The 20,835-nt window shown below is 31.6% G+C and overlaps 2 protein-coding genes and 1 non-coding gene across 3 annotated transcripts; 2 read left to right on the forward strand and 1 right to left on the reverse strand.

Annotated features, from left to right (window-relative positions):
* The first annotated feature begins 8,335 nt into the window (after nucleotides 1-8,335).
* TRNAI-AAU (transfer RNA isoleucine (anticodon AAU)) lies at nucleotides 8,336-8,409 on the forward strand. Its single transcript has one exon. It is a non-coding gene; the product is annotated as a tRNA-Ile (tRNA).
* Nucleotides 8,410-13,584: 5,175 nt separating this feature from the next.
* LOC11419978 (protein GRAVITROPIC IN THE LIGHT 1) lies at nucleotides 13,585-16,899 on the reverse strand. The gene is made up of 2 exons (XM_003629786.4): nucleotides 16,426-16,899; nucleotides 13,585-15,196 (listed from the first exon to the last, which is right to left on the reverse strand). The coding sequence occupies exon 2, from the start codon at nucleotides 15,191-15,193 to the stop codon at nucleotides 13,793-13,795; it is 1,401 nt and encodes a 466-aa protein (XP_003629834.2). The 5' UTR covers nucleotides 15,194-15,196; nucleotides 16,426-16,899; the 3' UTR covers nucleotides 13,585-13,792.
* A 338-nt stretch (nucleotides 16,900-17,237) lies between these two features.
* On the forward strand, nucleotides 17,238-18,306 carry LOC11417034 (probable glutathione S-transferase). The gene is made up of 2 exons (XM_003629787.4): nucleotides 17,238-17,614; nucleotides 17,714-18,306. The coding sequence occupies exons 1-2, from the start codon at nucleotides 17,297-17,299 to the stop codon at nucleotides 18,071-18,073; spliced, it is 678 nt and encodes a 225-aa protein (XP_003629835.1). The 5' UTR covers nucleotides 17,238-17,296; the 3' UTR covers nucleotides 18,074-18,306.
* The last annotated feature ends 2,529 nt before the right edge of the window (nucleotides 18,307-20,835 follow it).

Raw genomic sequence — 20,835 nt, forward strand, 5'->3', positions numbered from 1 at the left:
TCCTCCAAACTTCCAAACAAAACCTAAGAGTGTGTTTGGATGGAGGAATGTTTTGAGGGAATGTAATGTTTTAAGGAAATTCAAATACTTTGATGTGAATTGCATTGTTTGGATGGGGGAATGTAATGTAATATTGAGGAAATGTAATGTTATGAAGAAATTCAAATATTTTAGGTAAATTGCCTAGAATTTTAAATTCTTTAAAATTTCCAAATTACCTCATCCAAACACACTAAGAATTGAATTATACATCTATATCACATGTAAATATACCAAGGCTACTGCCACCTCATCTATTCATGAATTCCTCTTTCTTTCAGAAAAAAATAATAGTATATTCATGAATTCCATATTTTAAAAGCTTTCTTGATAAATATTCATCGTCAAAGGCATCTTTTCTAAGAGGTGATTTGACACCCTCCCAAAGATGTTTGAATTAAATGCAACACAAATGATTCTACGAATTGTTATTTCTTGAAAATCAAGTGGATATATGCGGCTACCTTACATCTTCATAATTTTGGATGTAAATTATCACCTTACACACAGAAAATATATAGTATAGTACATTAAAATAATATTATTCAAATATTTCCAATATTTGAATTGCAATAACATTTGTTAAATTTTTTGCATTAAAATGAATGCGACTTTTAATTTTAGATATAATGTTTATTTCTTCTTTTTAATTGTACTATTTAATTAATAAGCAACACATACTTAGTCACAAACTTAAATGAAGATGATTTAGACACGGACATATTAAAATACATATTATTTATTTAATTAACATCTTTCACTTTTTTCCTTAAAAAAACTTTTTCACTTTTTTTTTTATCAAGTAGTCTAGTGACCTTAAAGATGAATAAGTGGGGTGTTTGGGGTTCGAACCCCGGCCCCTGCACATATTGTGCATTATCCTTTACCAAATGAGTTAAGCTCATGAGGATTATTTATAATGATTATGAAGATATGAATATTTGATAAGCTTGATTTGGGGAAACTATACTCTTTTTCTTTAATTTATATTCTTTTGTTTTTTTTAATCTATTTATATTCTTTTATTAATTTTCATGAAATAAACGAATGTCCTCTCACAAAAATGAAATACACTAATGCATTGTTCAATCAAAGAGTATTCTTTTAGTAAAATTCATCTCTTTTTAAATTGACATTTCCATTTATGAGAGAGGATCACACGTATTATTATAGATCGGCTCCCATGCAATCATGACATCAATAATTATTTGATCAACACATTATATCTATATTGAAACCGTGTTATTTTGTATTATAAAATAAAATTGTTATAAAAATGAGCGCTGCTATACAGCACGACAGACTCTACACACGAAAAGCCGCACGACATGTTGAATTGTATCCAATTTGCTTAAATAATTGATTTCTTTTTGGTTATTGATGCTTTTGTATATTGTAGTAATAACCGACATGCATAACCTGAAGGTGAGAAAAAACACAAGAAGGGGGGTTGAATTGTGTTGGCTTTTTCTTCATTTTCTCCTAACTGAAAACACAGATCAGAAGCAGATTGAGTTCTACTTCTGAAGAGATGTCCAGAACTAATTGCAGCGGATAAAAACAGAGAGAGAGAAGAAAGACACAAGCAATTTATACAGGTTCCTTCCACAAACCGGAAGTCAGTCTTGTCCCCCTTGCACTTCCAAAGAGGGTTCACTTCAATTCAAACAGAATTACAAGAAAAATGTTTGAGGTTGACACTTGATATACAATCAGTGGTGTTCACAATACAAATCAGATACAGACTCTAAAGACTCTAGAATTTCTAAGATATAAGCTTTGATACGAAATTCTAAGTGAACTTTGAATGCAGAACAATTTCAGCAGAGTTTCGGCTTAGTTAATTCTTGGTATTGTTCTACTGAAACTCTCAGTCTTCACTTCTTTAAATAGAGGTGTGAAAGAGACGTTGAATTGCCAGCACATTCAAAATAGAGTCGTTTGAAGCTTTTTAATCAATCACCAATGATCCTTTGCCTGATATGGTTATTGTCCTAAGAATGATCAATTTCAAATGCATTCCTATTGAAAGAACATCTTTGCAGGCAGAGCTGTTTTTCTTGTCTTGTAGCAGAGACAAAAACAGAGCAGTGGAGGTAGTGGTTGTACACTTTGTACAAACGTACTATATCAACGCTCTTTGAAGAATAAACATCCAATGCCTTCAAATCCTTCCAAAATAGCCGTTGTTATACTTTTCCAATCTTCTGCAATCTTTAGACGAGTTTGAATCCGTTAAACAGCTTTTGAAGCTTTAAGTTGCATCTCCTGATGAACTATAGCTTCTGGTGATTTTCAGCTTCTGATAAACTTGCTTCTGATGAACTTGCTTCTGATGACCTTGCTTCTGATGACGTCATCACTTCAGGAGCACTTTGTCTTCAGGAGCGCTTTATCTTCAGGAGCAGTTTTCTTCAGACACTTTAAGCTTCCCTTTTTGTTGATGTATTTGCTCTTTATTTGTTCTTCCAATACCTTTTTAAGATGTCAAATTTTTGTCTATAGTCATGTACACTTGAACAAATATTAGCATATCCAATTGATAATTTTTAATACTTTGTTATCATCAAAACTCCTAAGGATTAACGTTAAACACATTTTATTCCAACATAACCCACTTTCAATATTAAATTATATACAAAAGCAGTGGTATATATTAAAAAATAATGTTACCAAAGCAATAGTAAGGTAAGGCACATATATAGACCACCGAATAAGATGTTTGTATAATTTCTCATAGGAAAGATTTGTCATTTTCTGTTGAATCTAAATTAAAAAATAATAATAAATCGTAGTTAAAAATTTGTTTGTGCAAATTACACGACAAAAATTGTCGTGTATTTCAACATTTTCCTATAAAAATATGTAATTTTCTTAAATTGTCCGATATTGATCAAACAATTATTGATATCTCAAATGCATGGTATTCAATTCATTCAAAAGAATCTAAATTACTACATTATTATGGTCATCATAAAGCAAGTTATTGTATATATGTACCATTGTACTACTATTTGGTGTTTCAAACTTTATAATAAAGTCAAACCAGACAAGGCTGAGTACTTTCGGTAAATAGGTAAATCATGTCTCAAGGGAATCACCAGCGCCGTGACATGCAAATAAATCAATGTCTTTTCTGTATCCATTCTTCCCTACACCACCACCTTCATACCCTTTTATTTTACTTATTCATTTGACATTCCCACTGTGTACCTCTATTCAACAAGACAGTGACATTGTGACTTTCTTCTCCTTTTCCTCTAATCCTTCAACGTGATTTACCACATCAAAGTCAGCAATATTGATACTACTCCTTGATGTTATGCTAAAATTGTTGCTAGAGGTCATGGTATTATTTTGTGAATTAACATTTGAACAAACAATTTTTGAGACATTGTATAAAAATACATTATTAATCTTTGTGAAATAAATAAATGTGTTATGGTATACAAATATAAACAAATGTATTTTTTAGTTCCCTATACGAGGAGAGTTTTATATTTTGAAGAAAAATAAGCCTTCAAAACCCTATTCTCAATGTCCTATATTTCTTTCCGTTACTCTTTCCTTTTTTTCTCAAACCCTCCTCTCTATTTTCCTCCAAACTTGGAAACAAAGTCTTAAGCTTTTTCTAGGAAAAAAACTAAACACTTAAATATCCGTTTAAAATAAGATCCGTACTAATTAAGTTGACCTAATTAGATTTGATACTAAACTAATCGATATTTCATTGAATATAGTTACTGGTTTCCTTTTCATGTCCACTGTTCCTTTTGAATTCATTGAATTGTTAATTATGAATTAACAAAGATACATGTACAACTCAACTCCAATTAACACAAACACAAGCCCATACCATTGCTCCTTATGTCCAAATCACATATTTTCAAACCCCACATATCTTTTTTCTCTTGACTTTGCCACCCTACAAAGCTTGTTCTCCAAACTCACTTTTTTCTCTACTTCCTTTGTCTCCACCCTTTTGCCCATTCCATATTACATTCTATATTATATATATCATAGCTTCTTTTTTGGGTGATATCAACTATATAGCTCCTAAAATTCATTATTGTAATCTCAAGTGCCTCATTCTTTTTACAATTGTTGTAGTTCACATGGCACGATTTGGAGGTTTCCTAATCATATTCTTAGTTCTGTTTTCTTCACTATGTTTATGTTTAGAAGGAAGAAAGCTAGTTATGGGAGCAGAAAAGCAGTGGAAAAAGATGAACATGATGAAGCAATCTTCAAGGGATGGTTTGTTTCGAAGTGCACTTCCTAAGGGTACCGTGCCATCTTCTTCTCCAACAAAAAAAGGGCATGCTGTGGTTGTTGATGAGAAGCTCATAGAACGCCACCTCATAAGCATGGATCGAGTTCTTATTGTATCTGTCCCTAGCCCTGGAATTGGTCATTGATTTTTGCAAGGTTGAACTTTATTTTATTGGGTAGATTTGTTTTGTGATATTGTCGGATTCTATGGTACTATGAAGTACCGACACCAGACACGGATACTGACACGCTGACACTGTTCATAATTTGAAAAAAATCACATAATTCAAGTATGATTCAGTATAATTCAATGTAATTATGTGTCGGTGTCGTGTAGGTGTCGGAACACGTCTAATCCAAAGAGTGTATGTGCTTCATACTATGGTACAATGGTACACGAGGTTAGGAGGGCATAGTTGAAATGTGTAAAAGTACGACGTATAATATGTATATTGCATTGTTGCATGTTTTCCTCTTTTTTGGGACTGTCCTTCAGTCATGAATGAAAAAAGGAAAATGATAAATTTTGGATGTACCAGTAATTTTTGAAATATAAGGGTCAATTTACTTTCACCATGTTTATTGTTTTTATTTTCACTTCAATTTATAAACATTAGAGGATACTTTTCTCACCATCTTTTCGTATAATTTTTTAAAACAGGATATGGTTTTCATTATTTTTTAAAACTCATTCTTTCTAGCAATTTCTCTCAATCACAAATATTCACTTCATAGTCTTCTATTTCTTTATTAGCAATTTAAAATGAAAAAATTTTAGAAGAAGAAAATTGAAAATGTTTCAAGAAAGTAATGGCCTAATTAAAGGGGTCATATTTTGTGGCGTTTGAAACAGAGGGATTGCGGTTTCTATCTTTCTGAGATGTACACTTTGCAATTGATTGCATGCTTGGGAGATCGGTTTGGGTATATAACCCCCAAACTTGCTTTTACATGGTGTTAGCCAGAAATTTCAATTTTTTATTTCGAGATACAAACTTGTTTGATATAATTGTTAACATCAAATGCGTAAATCCAGTACTAACATACTTAAAATAGTGCGATATAGGTTAGCTATCAAGGGTCTCTTTGGCAAGCAAAACTTTGAGCTTGTAATGAATAATAATAACTTGTAGCTTACAAGTTTTTATGACAAATATAGACTTATTTGATAACAACTTTTTTCTTATCACTGATCGATGTTCATTAGCAAAAAAAAAATATTGATGAATACCTATGTTTTTTTTACGTATAATATTCACACATAAATCATTTTACATTAAACTTACTTTTACATGCAATCAATTCACTCAAAATTAATTCTAATCCCAAACATACACTAAACACCTGTTTGGATTCACGGCTGCAGCATCATTTTCGCGTCCCATGCAGTGGTGGAGCGCTTCATGGGCTAGGGTGGGCCGTGGCCGGAAAAATTAAAAAAATTAACGACCATAGGTCTATTTTGCAAGATTCTATACAATGTTGTGACGGTTTTAGGTTTGGGCTGATCCAAATTCCCGCAAAGTGGTGTAGTGGCCCATCCGAAAAATTTAAATAATTCAATTATAGGTCTATTTTGCGAGACTTTAAACAAATTTTCAACGGTTATAGCTTTCCGCGGTTTCAAAAGCGGCATACGTGATTTTTGTGATGCTTATACTTGGCATGTTAGCGGAGGTTTATAGACATTAGAATTTGCATGGGTTTCAAATCTCCCGCATATTGTATTGTCAACTGGTAGTTATCTTAGTTAACAATTGTAATGTACAAAAAAAAGTTTAGTAATTTATAGTAGTTGTTAAATATGTAATTATTTAAGTATCCACCCTAACTTTTTAGTCAAACTCCATCATTTCAACTTCGTAATTAATGCTTATTAAGCTATACAATGCAGCTTCCACTTTAACGCGCCTCTTTGCCGCAATTTTTCTAAAAGTGCCACAGTACCAAACACCCTATAAAAATTGTAAAGCTAAATTTTTGAAAAGGAATTATGAGTATCTTGTCATGTTGATTTTTCATTAGACAATCAAAAGAAACAAAAAAATCATTCACAAATGCTATCAAATCGAGTTCTTATCACACGATCGATGATCATTAACCAAAAAGCTAATTAAATGTCACCACATTGTCCAAAAAGCTAATTAAATTCACCCCAAAACAAGAGTGTTGAGTCAGAATCGCAAATAGCAAAGCAAATATGAATGACAGTGATCCCTTTCTGAAATCGAAACAAGCAAATAGTTTGTTAATGGTTAGGAATAAGCTATATCTTGGTTTTGGGACGCGCTTTCAGTCTTTTATTTAGAACCATATTTTCATAATCTTAGTGGCAGACCATGGCTTGCATGCATGGACCATAGACCATTCTCCCCCTTTTTTGTAGTTTAGAATTTAAGACCTCACCTTCCATACTTTCTGGAAATAATTATATCAATCTGGTAACTAGTCCAAGGGCCTGGCTTGTAAAATTTCAAAGGATTACTTACAGCTGGTACAAGTTTTTCTTTTATCTACCTTGGTGGCATTCATTAGCAATTTAGCATATACTTTACATCATCATAAGCATCATTGGACTCTTGTGATGAGCTTCATCTTGCAACTGAGGTATCCTACCAGGAAAATTTAATAGGAATGAGGAACTATTAAGTTTTTAACTCAATAATTGTAGATTGAGGAACTTGCAATACTTGTCGAATCATTCTGTCATTCAGCAAACTCAATAATTGTGGATAGGCAACCTTTTCCAAAAGAGAAATGATATTTGAACATCCATTTAGTGAAAACTTTTGCAACAATTTTCTCTTTCATACTCACATTACTTTTTACTTTATCTCTCTATTGTTATGGTTTTCGTGCCAATACCACTTTTTTCTTTGTAAAATATGGTTGTCAAATAAGTTGTCACCAAATTGGTTGTTCAAATAACACTCCTCTTTCCAAAATTATTATTCAAAAAATCTCAAATTTTTGCCAATAACTTAAGGAACATGTCTGACTTAAGTCACGCAAAAGTATTTTCGAAAGTTTGATTGGGAGCGAACAATTTTTTATGGGAGAAAAGTAGAATTCTTTGTTTTTTGTTGTGAAAATTTTGAGAGCTGGCCCAACAATGAGATTGTGGACTCGTTGGTCCATCAAGCTCGAAAGCAACTTCACCCCATTAGAATAAAAAAATTACTCTTCTCATCTATGAAATTGCTCATTCCCTTATATCATCGATAATTTTCAGCGGCACCTAACTATCGCTGACACTTTTAAGATCAGTTGAACCGACTTAAAAATGCCACTGCTGAAAAATGTCGAACGACAGTTAACTGCTGTGATATAAGTTAATGAGCAATTTCATAAGTGAGAACAGTGATTTCATTAAGATAATGAAACTATGTTTTTGCTCGAAAGTATTTTTGTATGGACAAAAGAATGATATTTTTCTTTTAATATTGCTAGCTAAAAAGTGGCAAATTTGGCCTTCATACCAAAATTTGTTGGACTCCCTCCCCAAGTCTAGCTGCATATATTGATCTCTTTATTTGGTTATGTAACTTCCTTCAATCTTAGCAAAGAATATAGGTTTTAATTTACTATCTTTTTTTTTTGGGAATTTATATTACTACCTATCAAGTATAAACCCTGTTAAAAAAACTTAAAAAAAAAAAAAAAAGATCAATTTACATACACTGTCATCCTAAAATATTTTACATCATCAATAAACCAATATTAATATGAATTTTTGTGTTAAATATTATGGAAGTCAATCATTTTTTTTAATAATCAAATGATTGTGGTTAACTGAAGGTGTAAAAAATCTTTACAACGTTAGTACACATGAATTAGATCCATAAATAAATAAATAAATATAAATACAAGAACTTTGCAAGTACACATCCGAAAGAAAGAAGAAAAAAAAAATAGTATTTGTCTGCACCATGTAACTTACAAATTACAGTGTAACTGAAAAATATACCAACGAGTGAATATCTTAATATTAAATATGTATGTTAACCATTTCGTTCAAGCAATTGGCCCATTAGCTCAGTTGGTTAGAGCGTCGTGCTAATAACGCGAAGGTCGCAGGTTCGAAACCTGCATGGGCCATTTTATTTTGTTTTCAGTTCTTTTTGTTCGGCGCCTCTCCTAAGAAGGAAAACATTACGTAAAACTACCGGACAAAATTTGGTGGGGGCCACACACTACCGCTTTAACATTGGAACTAACATTTCCAACGTTGTCTTGTGTCTTCCATGTTTTTGTTTCTAGCAAGGCAAATGTTAAATGAACAACAAAAAGTTTGTCCACACCATCTATTTTTACGGTTCGCCATACAAATCTATTTTTTAATCATTTTTATTTACGTTGGTTTGTGTGGAAAAAGTTGTAGATTTTTGTTTGTCAATATAACATTCCTCTTTTAATAACCCACAACCTCGAGAATCTTGTTTGTTAGCTAAACAAGGCGCCGTTTAAGGTGCGCAACATTGATGGGTCTCCTATGGTGAGAGACATAATTTAACTGGTTTTCTTTTTTGACGTTGGCACATACTACCTCCGTTCCTTTTTAACTGTCACTTTGACATTTTACACAAACCAAGACACTCAATAAATGTTACTTTTTCTTATACAATAATCTATACTTTTACTATAATAACCTTAGTCATTTAATATCTTATTTCATATATTTCTCTCTCCGTAATAAATAACTAAGGGTAATGTTGGTAACAAAAAAATTCTCCAAAATGACACTTAAAAATGAACGGAGGGAGTAACTTGTAAGTGTAGGTTGGTGTATTTTGGCTCTGTTTGGTAAAAATAGCGGATAGCTAATAAGCTAGCTGATAGCTTTTAGCTGATAAGCTAGCTGATAGCTTTTAGCTGATAAGCTAACTGAAGTGTTTGGTAAAAATAGCGGTTCAACTAGCTGATAAATGTAAAATGACATGAAGGGTATTCTTAATTCATAATAAAAATTATATCATTAATTTAAGTATTTGTAATTTTGTAAACTAATTTTCCTTTAAAAAAATACTTTAAATTTATTAATTTAATATATCCAATGTATTATAAATTAAATTAAATTTTATTCACTAAAATTTTATCTTATATTTATTATCATTTAAGTGTTTCTACTTTATAAAGAAAATAACATTTACCTCAAAAATAAAAAAAAAGGTAGCACTAATAGAGTAATATTAATAACAGATAATAAAGAAAATAACACTTACTTACCTCAAAAAAATTAAAAAAAAGTGACACTAATAGAATAATAGTATTTTGTTCCGTAAAAAAAAAACGAAGGTATATATTTTTTCAAAAAAAAAAAAAAAGCCAGTTGATATATATACAAAAATTGGAATAAAGGGATAGTAGTCTTTATTACGTAGCTTATTATAAAAATTATAATGGATAAAAATACAATTTAAATGAAATAATAAGGGTAAAATTGGAAGAAAAAGTGAGAAGCTATAAGCTCAAACGCTACTTGGAATAGCTTCTGAAAAATAGCTTATAAGCTCGTGAAATAAGCTATAAGCTCATGGTGAAAAAGTGTTACCAAACAGACCCTTTGTGTTACCTCCTCTAGTGGGTAATTATCATTATCACAATTATTTTCATATATTAAAACCAAAGGTCAAATTCGGTAATTCATGTTTACTACCAAATTAATTCTTGACAGAAGTGTACACCGCTAATAAACTTTGTTGTATGTAGGTTTTGTTAAATGCATATTATTACTTTTTTAGCTGTAATCCTATTTAATTTAAGTATTATCAAGTTTTCTATTACTATTGTCTTTAGCATTAAAATTTCTATTATAATAATAATACAAAATCATGCCTTCGTTCATCGAATTAAATAACCATTTAATAAACATCCCCAACTAAAACTTCAATATGCAAAAAAAGGATACTATATTTTTGTTGAATATTTATTTTTCTTTTATTGAGTTTGTGGAGCAAAAATATTGATGAACTATAAAACTTTGATGGGAACATATATAATTCACACCAATAATTTACTGGGCATTTTCATATTTTTCCAACTATAACATAAATACCCTTTACGTAAATTGATTGCTAATTCAATTACTTTATTAAAGACAAAAATTAAACATTATAATATACATTGTTAATGGGTCAACATGCCTATATATCTGTGCCATTGAAAAGTTCTTTCCAAATCCAATGGCTCATAAGCAATTTAGAAACCAAAAAAAAAAAAATGTAATCACCAACGATGGAAGATCCATTGAAGTCATGTACCGTGGCCTGAGCCGCTAAACAAAAGCCATAGCTTATGCAATCAAGTAACCGAATAACACTCCTTCAAAAAAAAGTAACTGAATAACACACAGATTAGTACGAGTTTCCACATGAAAAAGGTTGTTCCAAATTTTTCATCATGGTGCCAAACAAACAGTAGTTGAACTTTTTTCTTTACGGTACGCAAAGCAAAGGTATACATTGATGACATCTTTAGTTGGATTTGCTCCAACTGGTTTGGTTTTAGGAGTGCAAATCAAGCTAGGAATAAACTAAAATATCCATATTAGGAAATATTATTACTCCATAGTCGTTTTTTACTCATACTCTCTTATTTGGTGTATATACCATACTGTGTGTTTGGTATGACGGCGGTGAGAATTGATTTTGATAGAATTGAGTTTGAGAGAATTGATTTTGATTAAAAGTAAGTTTGATGTAGATTGGTTATGTTTGGATACACTCGTTTAAAAGTGATTCTTATGAGTTGATATTGTTTGGATAATTTGAATCAAAATTGATTTTGAACATTAAATGACCAAATTACTCTTTTAATTGTATTTAACTAAATTTCCATTCTCATTTTAGATAATTATTTCAAATTATCTAAAATCATAAAAAAATGATTTTCAACTTCAATATAAATTATAAACCTTTTTTTTTTCTTTTCATTAATTTTTTTTTTAAGAATTCATTAAGTTTTTTTTTTTTCACAATAAAAGAAATACTACCCAACCCAATACATTATGCGCATCTCTTTTGTTTTCTTAGAACTATCTATAATGGTTCACACCTTTTATATCTCAATAAATTTCTTCTTCCTCCATCTATCCATAATTTCCTTCCATTCTCTCATTAAGTTTCTTCTTCTTCATCATTTCTTCACCCTTTATCTCTGTTATGGCCTTCAATTTAGATAGGGAAATTCATATATGTGTGTTCGAGTGCTGGATCTGGGTATAGTGAAGGATAAAGTTATGGGTGATTTGGTAAAGAGAAATTGAAGGCTTGAATTTAAGGGTAATTAGGTAAGTGCCTGCCACTTGAAAAATTAAAGGCTGAAACGTGGTTTTCATCTGCCGTAGAATTTCAGTTTCAAAAAAACTGTGTTTTGGAGACATAAACGCCTTTCAGAAACTTGCTTTTTCGTCATCCAAACAACATGAAAAAGAGCAAAATCACGTTTGGCAAAAATAAACCACGTTTGGAGTCTAAAAACGTGGTGCCAAACAGGCACTCAACTTTTACTTTAAAAATCAATTATTTGAAGGAACTGGTGTATTATTTTATTTTATGCCTAGAAAATGCTAGAGGATAATTATCTCTTGTCCTTACATGCTTCCTAGCAATGCCGTGGATCATAGTCAAATTAAACTTCCAATTACTTTCTTCCTATCACCGAATTATCCCAAAAAATACGACAATTCCAACAAAGGTTAGAAAATTAAGACCGTTCTTTGTCAAGAAATTGAACAACTTTATCCAAGATAATGGGTTAGGTAAACTAGCTAATCATAATTCATAGGTATCCGTTATCCACCATAAACAAATGTAGCGCCAAATAATGTTCTAATAGCTAGGGGTGGACAAAAACCCGCGACCCGAAAAAACCCGCCCAACCCGGATCGAAAAAAGAGATGCGGGCGGTTTCAAATGGGTCTACGGGTTCAAAAAAGCACTTTTTCGGTTTTAGGCGGGTTTGTACGGGCTGGTTCGGTGGAAAAACTTGACCCCTCGGTGTCCGAACCCGCCCGAAAATGCAGGGATAAGTACACACATTATATACATTTATTTTTATTAAATTACTAATAATAATAATCAATTAGTTTCCTTGGAAAAGGGAAACCACTAGCTGTAATGTTAAAACCGTCAACTTTCTCTCTTGGTTTGATAATGTACCATTATTGCTATTAAAAAAATTAAATGGTCAATAACTCTATTTTATTTCCATTTCTTCTTTCCTTTGAAAGCTTTTTTTGGCTTTGAATCTCTACTCTAGCAGCAAACCAAAAATCATGGTCTCTTCTTGTTTAATGGATTACGCTGCCAACAACCATGATTTCGTTTTCACTCTATCTCTTTCTTCGTTTCCTCTGTGTAGAACAACCATGCAAGAACCGCCCCTTCTTCTTATTCTTCTTCTCAAAGCTCATGTTTTTTTTTTCTTCTGTTTTTTTGTTGTTGGTTGAAGCTTGATGATATAGATCTATATATGAGATAGTTGATTTGATTTTGGTTTTTTCTGGAGGTGAAAACAATTTTTGTTGGTGTCTGAGTACTTACCCGCAGTAACCGATCCGTGCAACCCGCAACCCGTGTAACCCGAACCCGTCCAATCCGAAGCTGTAAATGGACAAAGATGGGCCTATACATGAGAACCGGCGGGTTTGATCGGAGTGGGGTTTTAGGCCCGAACCCGCCCGAACCCGCCCGATGTCCACCCCTACTAATAGCATGGTGTATTTGACAAAAATGTACATCATGATGTTGAAGTAGTACTTGATCGATTGAATTAATTGTTTCTCCCATTGGCATTGCATCCCTGGCCCATCATCATGCACATAAGGGCAGGCTTAGCCAGCCTCTCTTTACTTTCTAACAAATGTCAGATTTCAAATTCAAAACTTATCTATGATTATGAACAAGAAAACACTGTTCTCTGGAAGATAATAAGTACCACTAGAGACAAACAGTATATTATTAAAAGAAAAAATGGCACCTTTTATATTGAAGGTGAAATTATTATTAAGATTACGCTTAGAATAGTGTAAGTAAATTAACTCAATAAATAAAATAATAGTGTATTATTACGATTTAGGATTAGAATACAAGAGTGGACCCCATGCTAATTAGAATTAAAGAGTAAGGCTTGTATTGAAGTAAACATTACGAATTTAATCCAATTATGCTTTAAACATGTAGCTTAAAATTTATAGATATCTCACTAGACTATAGTACCATCATACATACTAAGATAATGTACAGCTACAATAGCACAGAAGTGAAGAAAAAGTTCAGAAAATGTTTAGCACTTAGCACCTGAAGCATCCCTATTTTGAGATCAAATGTACACAGAACAATAATAAAATGCCTAATTATACATGAATAGTTAAGTAACAATGGACTGCTTATTACATTTAATAAATGTTTTTAAATCAAAACTAACCCTTAGTATATAATATACTCATAATATATGGTACAATAACATGAAACACTAATTTCTAACTTGTAGAAGAATCCACCAAAGACAGATAAACCTGACTCTGTATCACTGTCTTACCAATGTTGAAACCAGGCACCACTGTGAAAACCACCCGAAACTCGCCGGAATTAGAATCAGTAGAATCCCCTGAACATGAAGTTGAAACTGATTCTTCTGTGACACTTTCCATGTAAACCTCAGAGAACCTAGTATTCTTCTTGACCTGAAAAATGCTAACATCTTCTTGAAATGACAATGCCAAGTAATGCAGTGTCCAAACGCGCTTTGCCATCTCAGCAAAAGCTAAGAAAAAAGCAGAATCTGGATACCCTCCAGAATTCACTAGCTTCCTCTGGTTCAAATTTCCAAATAAAGAACACTCCATTTTGGCATGTACAACTTGAAGGTATTTGGATTTTAGAAACTTGGCAAAAGATGAATTTGGATTGTTTTCTAAGTACTGTTTTGGATTCAGAGATTTTAACCTCTTGAATTTGTCAAAGTAGTGATTTTGGTGAATATTGTGAAGTGGGTCATTTGAAACAATGAAATTTGGATAGTTGAAGCCTTCAAACATTGTTATGCAAACAAATGATTCAAAAGCAAAACAGCGATGACTTGGTTTGGTGAAAACTGCATTTGGATGGATGAATTTAACAGCTGCTTCAACATCCCAATTTGCTGATTCCATTTCTTCAATCATAAGTTTCACAAAATTTCTTATTGATCTCAAAGTATGGTGAAGAAAATAAACAAAGTGTGTATGATTCAACATTGAAAGTTCAAGGTTAACAAAGAGTGACAAAGAAGCATTTGAGTTGAGCTTTTTTTCAAGTGATTTGTTGAATGAAATGCACTCATCAAGTTTTTTTCTGAGGGTTGAGATTTGAGAGTCTCTTGCATCAACTTCTCCTTGAAGCTTCTTGATGGTGATTTCATAGGTTTTCATTATGCTTTGTTGTTCTTGAATCTCAGCTAGCATTATTGTAACTTGAGGTGAAAGATCAAGCTCTTTTTTCAAGAACCTTCTTTTCAATTCTGAGATGGCTCTTAGTTCATCAACCACTGCTTGATCAGCTGCTTGTATTGAATCATTGTTGTAAGGATGTTGAGCCATTTGAAGCTCTGCATAAGATGCTTTTATGGTTGTAACTCCTGCAAAAAGCCTTGCTATTAGAGCCTCCATAACTGCTTTGTTTCTAACCTTGTTCTTGTGTTGGTTCTTGCTATTAATTTTCATCTGATGATGATCTGTGAAAGGATCTTCATCTTCCTTCACTTTGAGATGTGAGTTGAGCATGCAAATTCCATTGTTTGAAGCAATTTTTGTTGCACTTTTGAGGCTAATAACTTTCTGGAATGTCTTTGCAAATTTCTTACTCCTGCTGTTCATTGCTGATTTTGGTTTCACAGTTTCCATCTTCTGAATTGAAAGAGTTTTTGTTTGAAGGTGAAGCATAAGAATAAGAGTTAAATTGAGAAAGCAATAGAATTTGAAGGGAAAAAGTTTGTTTGAGCTTATGTGAACAAAATGTTTGAAGCAAAAGAAGATTTTGATTAGAAAAGCAGGCACAAATGTTTGACTAAAAGATAGAGATAGCTAATGATATTAAATATATAATGACATTAAATTATTGAAACTAAGTAGAAAAAATTAAGCAAATAGTAGAATTATTAAAGGGCGGGAAAAGAAAAAGTGTAGGACTATAGTTTTGCTTTGTGATGATAAATAAATACTCAAAGTAGGCTTGTAGTATAAGAACTTTGACATTGAAGCCATTGATTTTTTTTTTTTTCCTTATCTTTCTCTTTAATTTTCCACCTACTAATTTTTTTGGAATAATATACCTCGAGTGCTACCCAGAGAGATGATAATGTGGGACCTATTATGTTACGTGATTGATGATTTTGTTTGTGATCTAATTATGGACCCTACCAAATTATGAAAATTGAGCTTGCCAAGAACTATGAATCTATGATGCTTCACTGTTTGAGAACATTATGAAACAAACATGAAAGACTAGGAATCAAGGAACTTTTGTTTATTTCATCGTAAACTAGAAGATACTCGCATCGCATGTTAATATCTTATGGTTAATTTGGAGAAAACAATCAATGACTAAGCAAAACATTGTACAGTAATTATGTAAAACAATGAAAAATAAATTGTAAACAAGTTTTTTTATTCCTCCTTCTTTTGGCATCAGCTACCACAACAAAAGTTCCAATTCATTATTGCCATTTCAATTTTCAAGTATCAACGGCTACAATTGGGAATCTTGCAGTTTATGATAATAAAATTGTCTCGTACCAGTGACTTAGTTTGACAAATATTGACAGTAGAGTAGATATCAGGAAATGCAGTCTCTACGATGCAGTGAATAAAGTTTACCATTGTCCTGACTTTATATTAAAACATTAAAATTGATGGAGTATAGTTTATATTTGTGTTGTGGGGGACACTGAGTGTAGTCAGAAACATTATTGTGGTCTTGAAAAGTTTTTTCGGTGCTACTAATCACTTATCTGAACTTATAAGGATAAACTGCAGCTACAGAGATGGAGAATGCTTTGTTCAATGTACACAACATTTTAAAAGTAATGATTTAGATTTCTATTAATATTTCTGCATTTTGCAGTTATTATACTTACCTAGCAGAAAATGTTGACAGGTGAGTTCATAGTTCCAATTCTGTCCACATTATAGCACGTTTCATGATGAGTTAGGATCCTTTAAATGTTTACTCTCGATAAATGATCTTGTTAACGAGTGTCTCTTGAATATTTAGATTGAAGTTATTCCTTTCAAAATATAAAATACACAAGGAGTCAGCTTAACATTTTCCATACAATAATGTAATATTTAGTAGTTTCAATTATTTAATATACAATTTAAAATGTTGACGCACAAGATGCTCTCCAAAGATTTCTCATAAATTGTAAAAAAATAAAAATCTTGACTAGTTGATTTTTTTTTTTTTAATTTTCCATAAATGAAATATGTTGTATGATTAGGTCATTTTATTACGGTTTGGCTAACAACCGACTATCCACATCCACAATGTAATCGAGTGTTCGAATTAATAAATACATATAAATTTAGGATCTTATTATAAAAATAAAAAAAAAAAAAAATTAGTTTAGAGATCTAATTTAAATTTCTTAATTATAGTTTAGATACCTTCAAAATAATAAAATAAAAAGATAATTGTTTAGTCCATTGTCAAGTTGCATCATTTTATTTTATTTTTATATCATTTCAAGCTTAACCATGATAACTTTTTTATACACCAATTTTTTTTTTACAAGTAACTTTCCGCCTAGAAAAAAAAATGCAATAAAAATGAAAGACGTGGTTCAATGACATTTAGTCAAAATTGTCGTCTCTACAAACAATAGAGAAAATGACATGTGGAAGTTTCAGAAAGTTCAAGAATCAACAATAAACTAACATGCACATGAAAATTATATTTATATCTATATGGAACAACAAAAATTAGAAAACTTATGAAATGAAACAAAAATGATGGGAAACCAAGATGTAAAGCTGCTTAACTTTTTATTGAGTCCAGTTGGTCGTAGAGTTGAATGGGCTCTAAAACTCAAGGGTGTTGAGTTTGATTATATAGAAGAAGATATCTTCAACAAAAGTAGTCTTCTTTTGGAAATGAACCCGGTTCATAAGAAAGTTCCAGTTCTTGTTCATGGCCAGAAGTCAATTGCAGAGTCGCTGATTATTCTTGAATACATTGATGAAACATGGAAGCAATATCCATTGCTGCCTCCTGATCCTTATCAAAGATCTCGGGCTCGCTTTTGGGCTAAGTTATCTGATGAAAAGGTGATAGTTTATCTCTTTTTTCTTTATGTTGTGCAAATTTAACCTAGGATTATTTTGAGATTACAAAAGCCTATTTTTGTATGTGTAAATTATCTATAGCTTGCACTGGGTTCATGGATTGCATTGATTAAGAAAGGTAATGAATGGGAAAAAGCTCTAAAGGAGGCAAGAGAAATCATGGAGAAGTTAGAAGAGGATATAAAGGGGAAGAAATTCTTTGGTGGGGACACTATTGGGTACCTTGATCTTACTCTTGGATGGATCACTTGTTTTCTTCCAATTTGGGAAGAAATTGGGTCAACGCAGATACTTGACCCATTAAAATGTCCTTCCATCTCTTCATGGAAGATCAACTTTCTGAGCCATCCTATCATCAAGGAGTGTTTGCCACCAAGGGATGAAATGATTCTTTATTGCCACCGTCGCATAAAGGAGTATTCTTCAACTCATCGTGGTTAATTGGTTATTGATATTTATGCATGCATGCATGTTCGAGTTTCATTTGATTTTCTGAGTAACTTATGTATCATATATAGTACTTTGTGTTGTGAATTATGTAACGCTAAATAAATTAGTTTGGAAGCCTTGTAAATGAATGGAAATTATGAAAGATGTGGCGACACTTATGGTGTGCTACCTTGCTTGCTAGAGTCTTTGGGATATATAGACTCGGTTCTTGTCAATGCTCTTCATTGGCTATCCTCTCTTAATTTTGGTACATTCATCGTAGAAATTGCGACGTAGACTTTATCAATCACCCTAGAGCATATATTTTAGTATCAGGTGCAATAGTAAACGCTTGTAGATATCTTTTGTGTGTGTTTGGTACAGCGGTGTCGAGAATTGATTTTGATAGAATTGAGTTTAAGTGAATTGATTTTGGTTAAAAGTGAGTTGAATGTGAATAGATTATGTTTGGATACACTTTACTATAAGTGATTCTCATGTTTGAATAGTTTGAATCAAAATTAATTTTGAATGTCTAATAACTAAATTATCCTTATAATTAAAACTAAATATTTCATTCTTAATTAAAATAATTATTTAAACTTATCTAAAATCATAAATGGATTTTGATTTGTTCACAAATTTATTTAAAAATAATTTCATATTATAAGAGTTTTTTCATAATTTTTTTTTTATCAATTGAGTTATTTTTAATAACTCCCTCACGTCTCCCACTCCCCATGCTTCATTTCTCCATAAGCCTTCACTTCTACCCACTATCCATTTCCATCTTTTTCTCCACCTCTCAATACTCTACATTTTCCTTTTCCATCTTCCATTTCCATCTTCTTCTAACCTTTTCTTCTTCCCAATTTCACCATTTTTCTCTCATACCTTTTCTCCATTACTCAACTCACCAATTAAGAACAAATCTCTCCATCACTCATCACTATTTTCCTTTTTCATCTTTTTCTATCTATTTCATCTGCAAATCCAACAAAATTAAGATAGATCAGCAAAAATAAAGAAGAAGAAAGATGTTCTTTTTGAGGAAGAAGAAGAAGAAAAATGTTTATTCATAAGAAATTGGGGAAGAAAACATGGGTATATTGGTAACTATACATGTCATTGTAATCAAAATTGAGTTTCACAAAAGCAGAAGTTAAGAATACCAGCTTCTGTTGTATTGGCGTTTTGAGATCAAAACTGAGTTTCCTGAAAGCACTTTTTATTCACCCAAACAAAAAAAAAAAAATCTGGAAACCACGTTTGAAAAAGTGAACTCACGTTTCGCTTCTAAAAAAGTGATGCCAAACACATACTTTGTCTTTCTTCTCAAACATAGAGTCGGGTTGCAAGTCGTGCCCGTCTATCCGTTTGTTTCCTCGTGAACTTAGTTCAATTGGTAGGGACAAATGCATAATATATGCAAGGTCTAGGGTTCGAACCTCGTCCACCACAAATTAAATATAGTATGATCAATTTTTTTTTGGAAATAAGATTAAAATAAGTTGTCAAATTAACTATTTTTTAATCAATAATTTAAAGGGTTAGTTTTTTCAAAAAATTTAAAAGGTTAATCGTTCAAATTGACCATATAAGATATGCGAAATCTAAAAAAATGATCATATAAAGAAATACAGATTTTAACCTATAATTTGAGATACTTTATATTTTTATCTCTCATTTTTCTATGTAGACATAAACTTCAAAAAAATTGACTTAGAGAGTTTTTTTATGATTTTTTACAAGCATGTTTGAGACGTTAAAATACGTCCTTCCTTATAAAATTATAATTTTTCGATAAGGGACGGATTCACTGTAAATTTTTAAAGCGTCAATTACTCAAAAAACAAAACAACAGAAACATTGACCTACAAATCGAATTTTGAGCTGTTTTTTTTCCCTGCAGAGATATCTATAAAAATATATAGAAAGGATATACAGAGTTTCATAGCATTTTAAACAAACCTCAATTTATTTTTATTTTTTGATATTTTTTGATCTAAACGTGCAAAATTGTTATTTTGTTTTGAGTAAGCATATATTTACGCGTCAAATTTTATTCCCTAATTTTACTATCTTGATCACAATATCATAAGAACCTACGCCATAGAATTTTAGAGTTTTTAAATGAGAGACAAATCAATTATGAATTTTGATTTCCCCTAATTATAAAATTCTGAGCTTGATTTTAAGGTGGTGATATATAGCTTCCATTTAAATAAAAAAGAATTTTCTCACATTGGTTTATTACTCGTGATTGTATTCGTTCTTTGTCTATTTTTAGTATAAATTCTTTGATAGAATTCATTAGAAAACAAGCAACCACATATACAACCGGTGCTCTGCTCATGATTTTGATGTTATTCATGATGTCCTAATGATATCACATAAGTTTGTTTGTCTAAAATAACTCCACTCGCTAATGGTATCTTAATAACTTAATAAGAACAACAGACAACATTTTCTACATAAACAAACTTGTTATTAAATTATTCTAGATATATCATCCCCTAAAAAATAAATTATTTTAGAGAAGACCAATGTTATAGAAGTATCATTCTCACCAATAACAAGAGAAAACATTGTGTAACGAGGCCACTCCCAAAATATAATAATAACAACTATATTGAACAAAATCATATCATTGGAAATTAAGTCCAAACATTCTTAAGCCGGCCTAACCAGCTCATGCCTTGCAGGACCTAAGCAGGACATGACCTTGTCAATGTCACCCCACAATGTCTTACACATATGTTCATTTCTCAAAT

Source organism: Medicago truncatula, chromosome 8, assembly GCF_003473485.1.
Source record: "Medicago truncatula cultivar Jemalong A17 chromosome 8, MtrunA17r5.0-ANR, whole genome shotgun sequence".
In the NCBI taxonomy this organism is placed as follows: Eukaryota; Viridiplantae; Streptophyta; class Magnoliopsida; order Fabales; family Fabaceae; genus Medicago; species Medicago truncatula.

What these genes read in the sequence shown, in the direction of transcription:
- LOC11419978 (XM_003629786.4), bottom strand. Translation starts at nt 15,193, where the DNA reads ATGGAAACTGTGAAACCAAAATCAGCAATGAACAGCAGGAGTAAGAAA.
- LOC11417034 (XM_003629787.4), top strand. Translation starts at nt 17,297, where the DNA reads ATGATGGGAAACCAAGATGTAAAGCTGCTTAACTTTTTATTGAGTCCA. An exon ending in CTAAGTTATCTGATGAAAAG is followed by an intron (nt 17,615 to 17,713) that starts GTGATAGTTTAT and finishes AATTATCTATAG; the next exon opens with CTTGCACTGGGTTCATGGAT.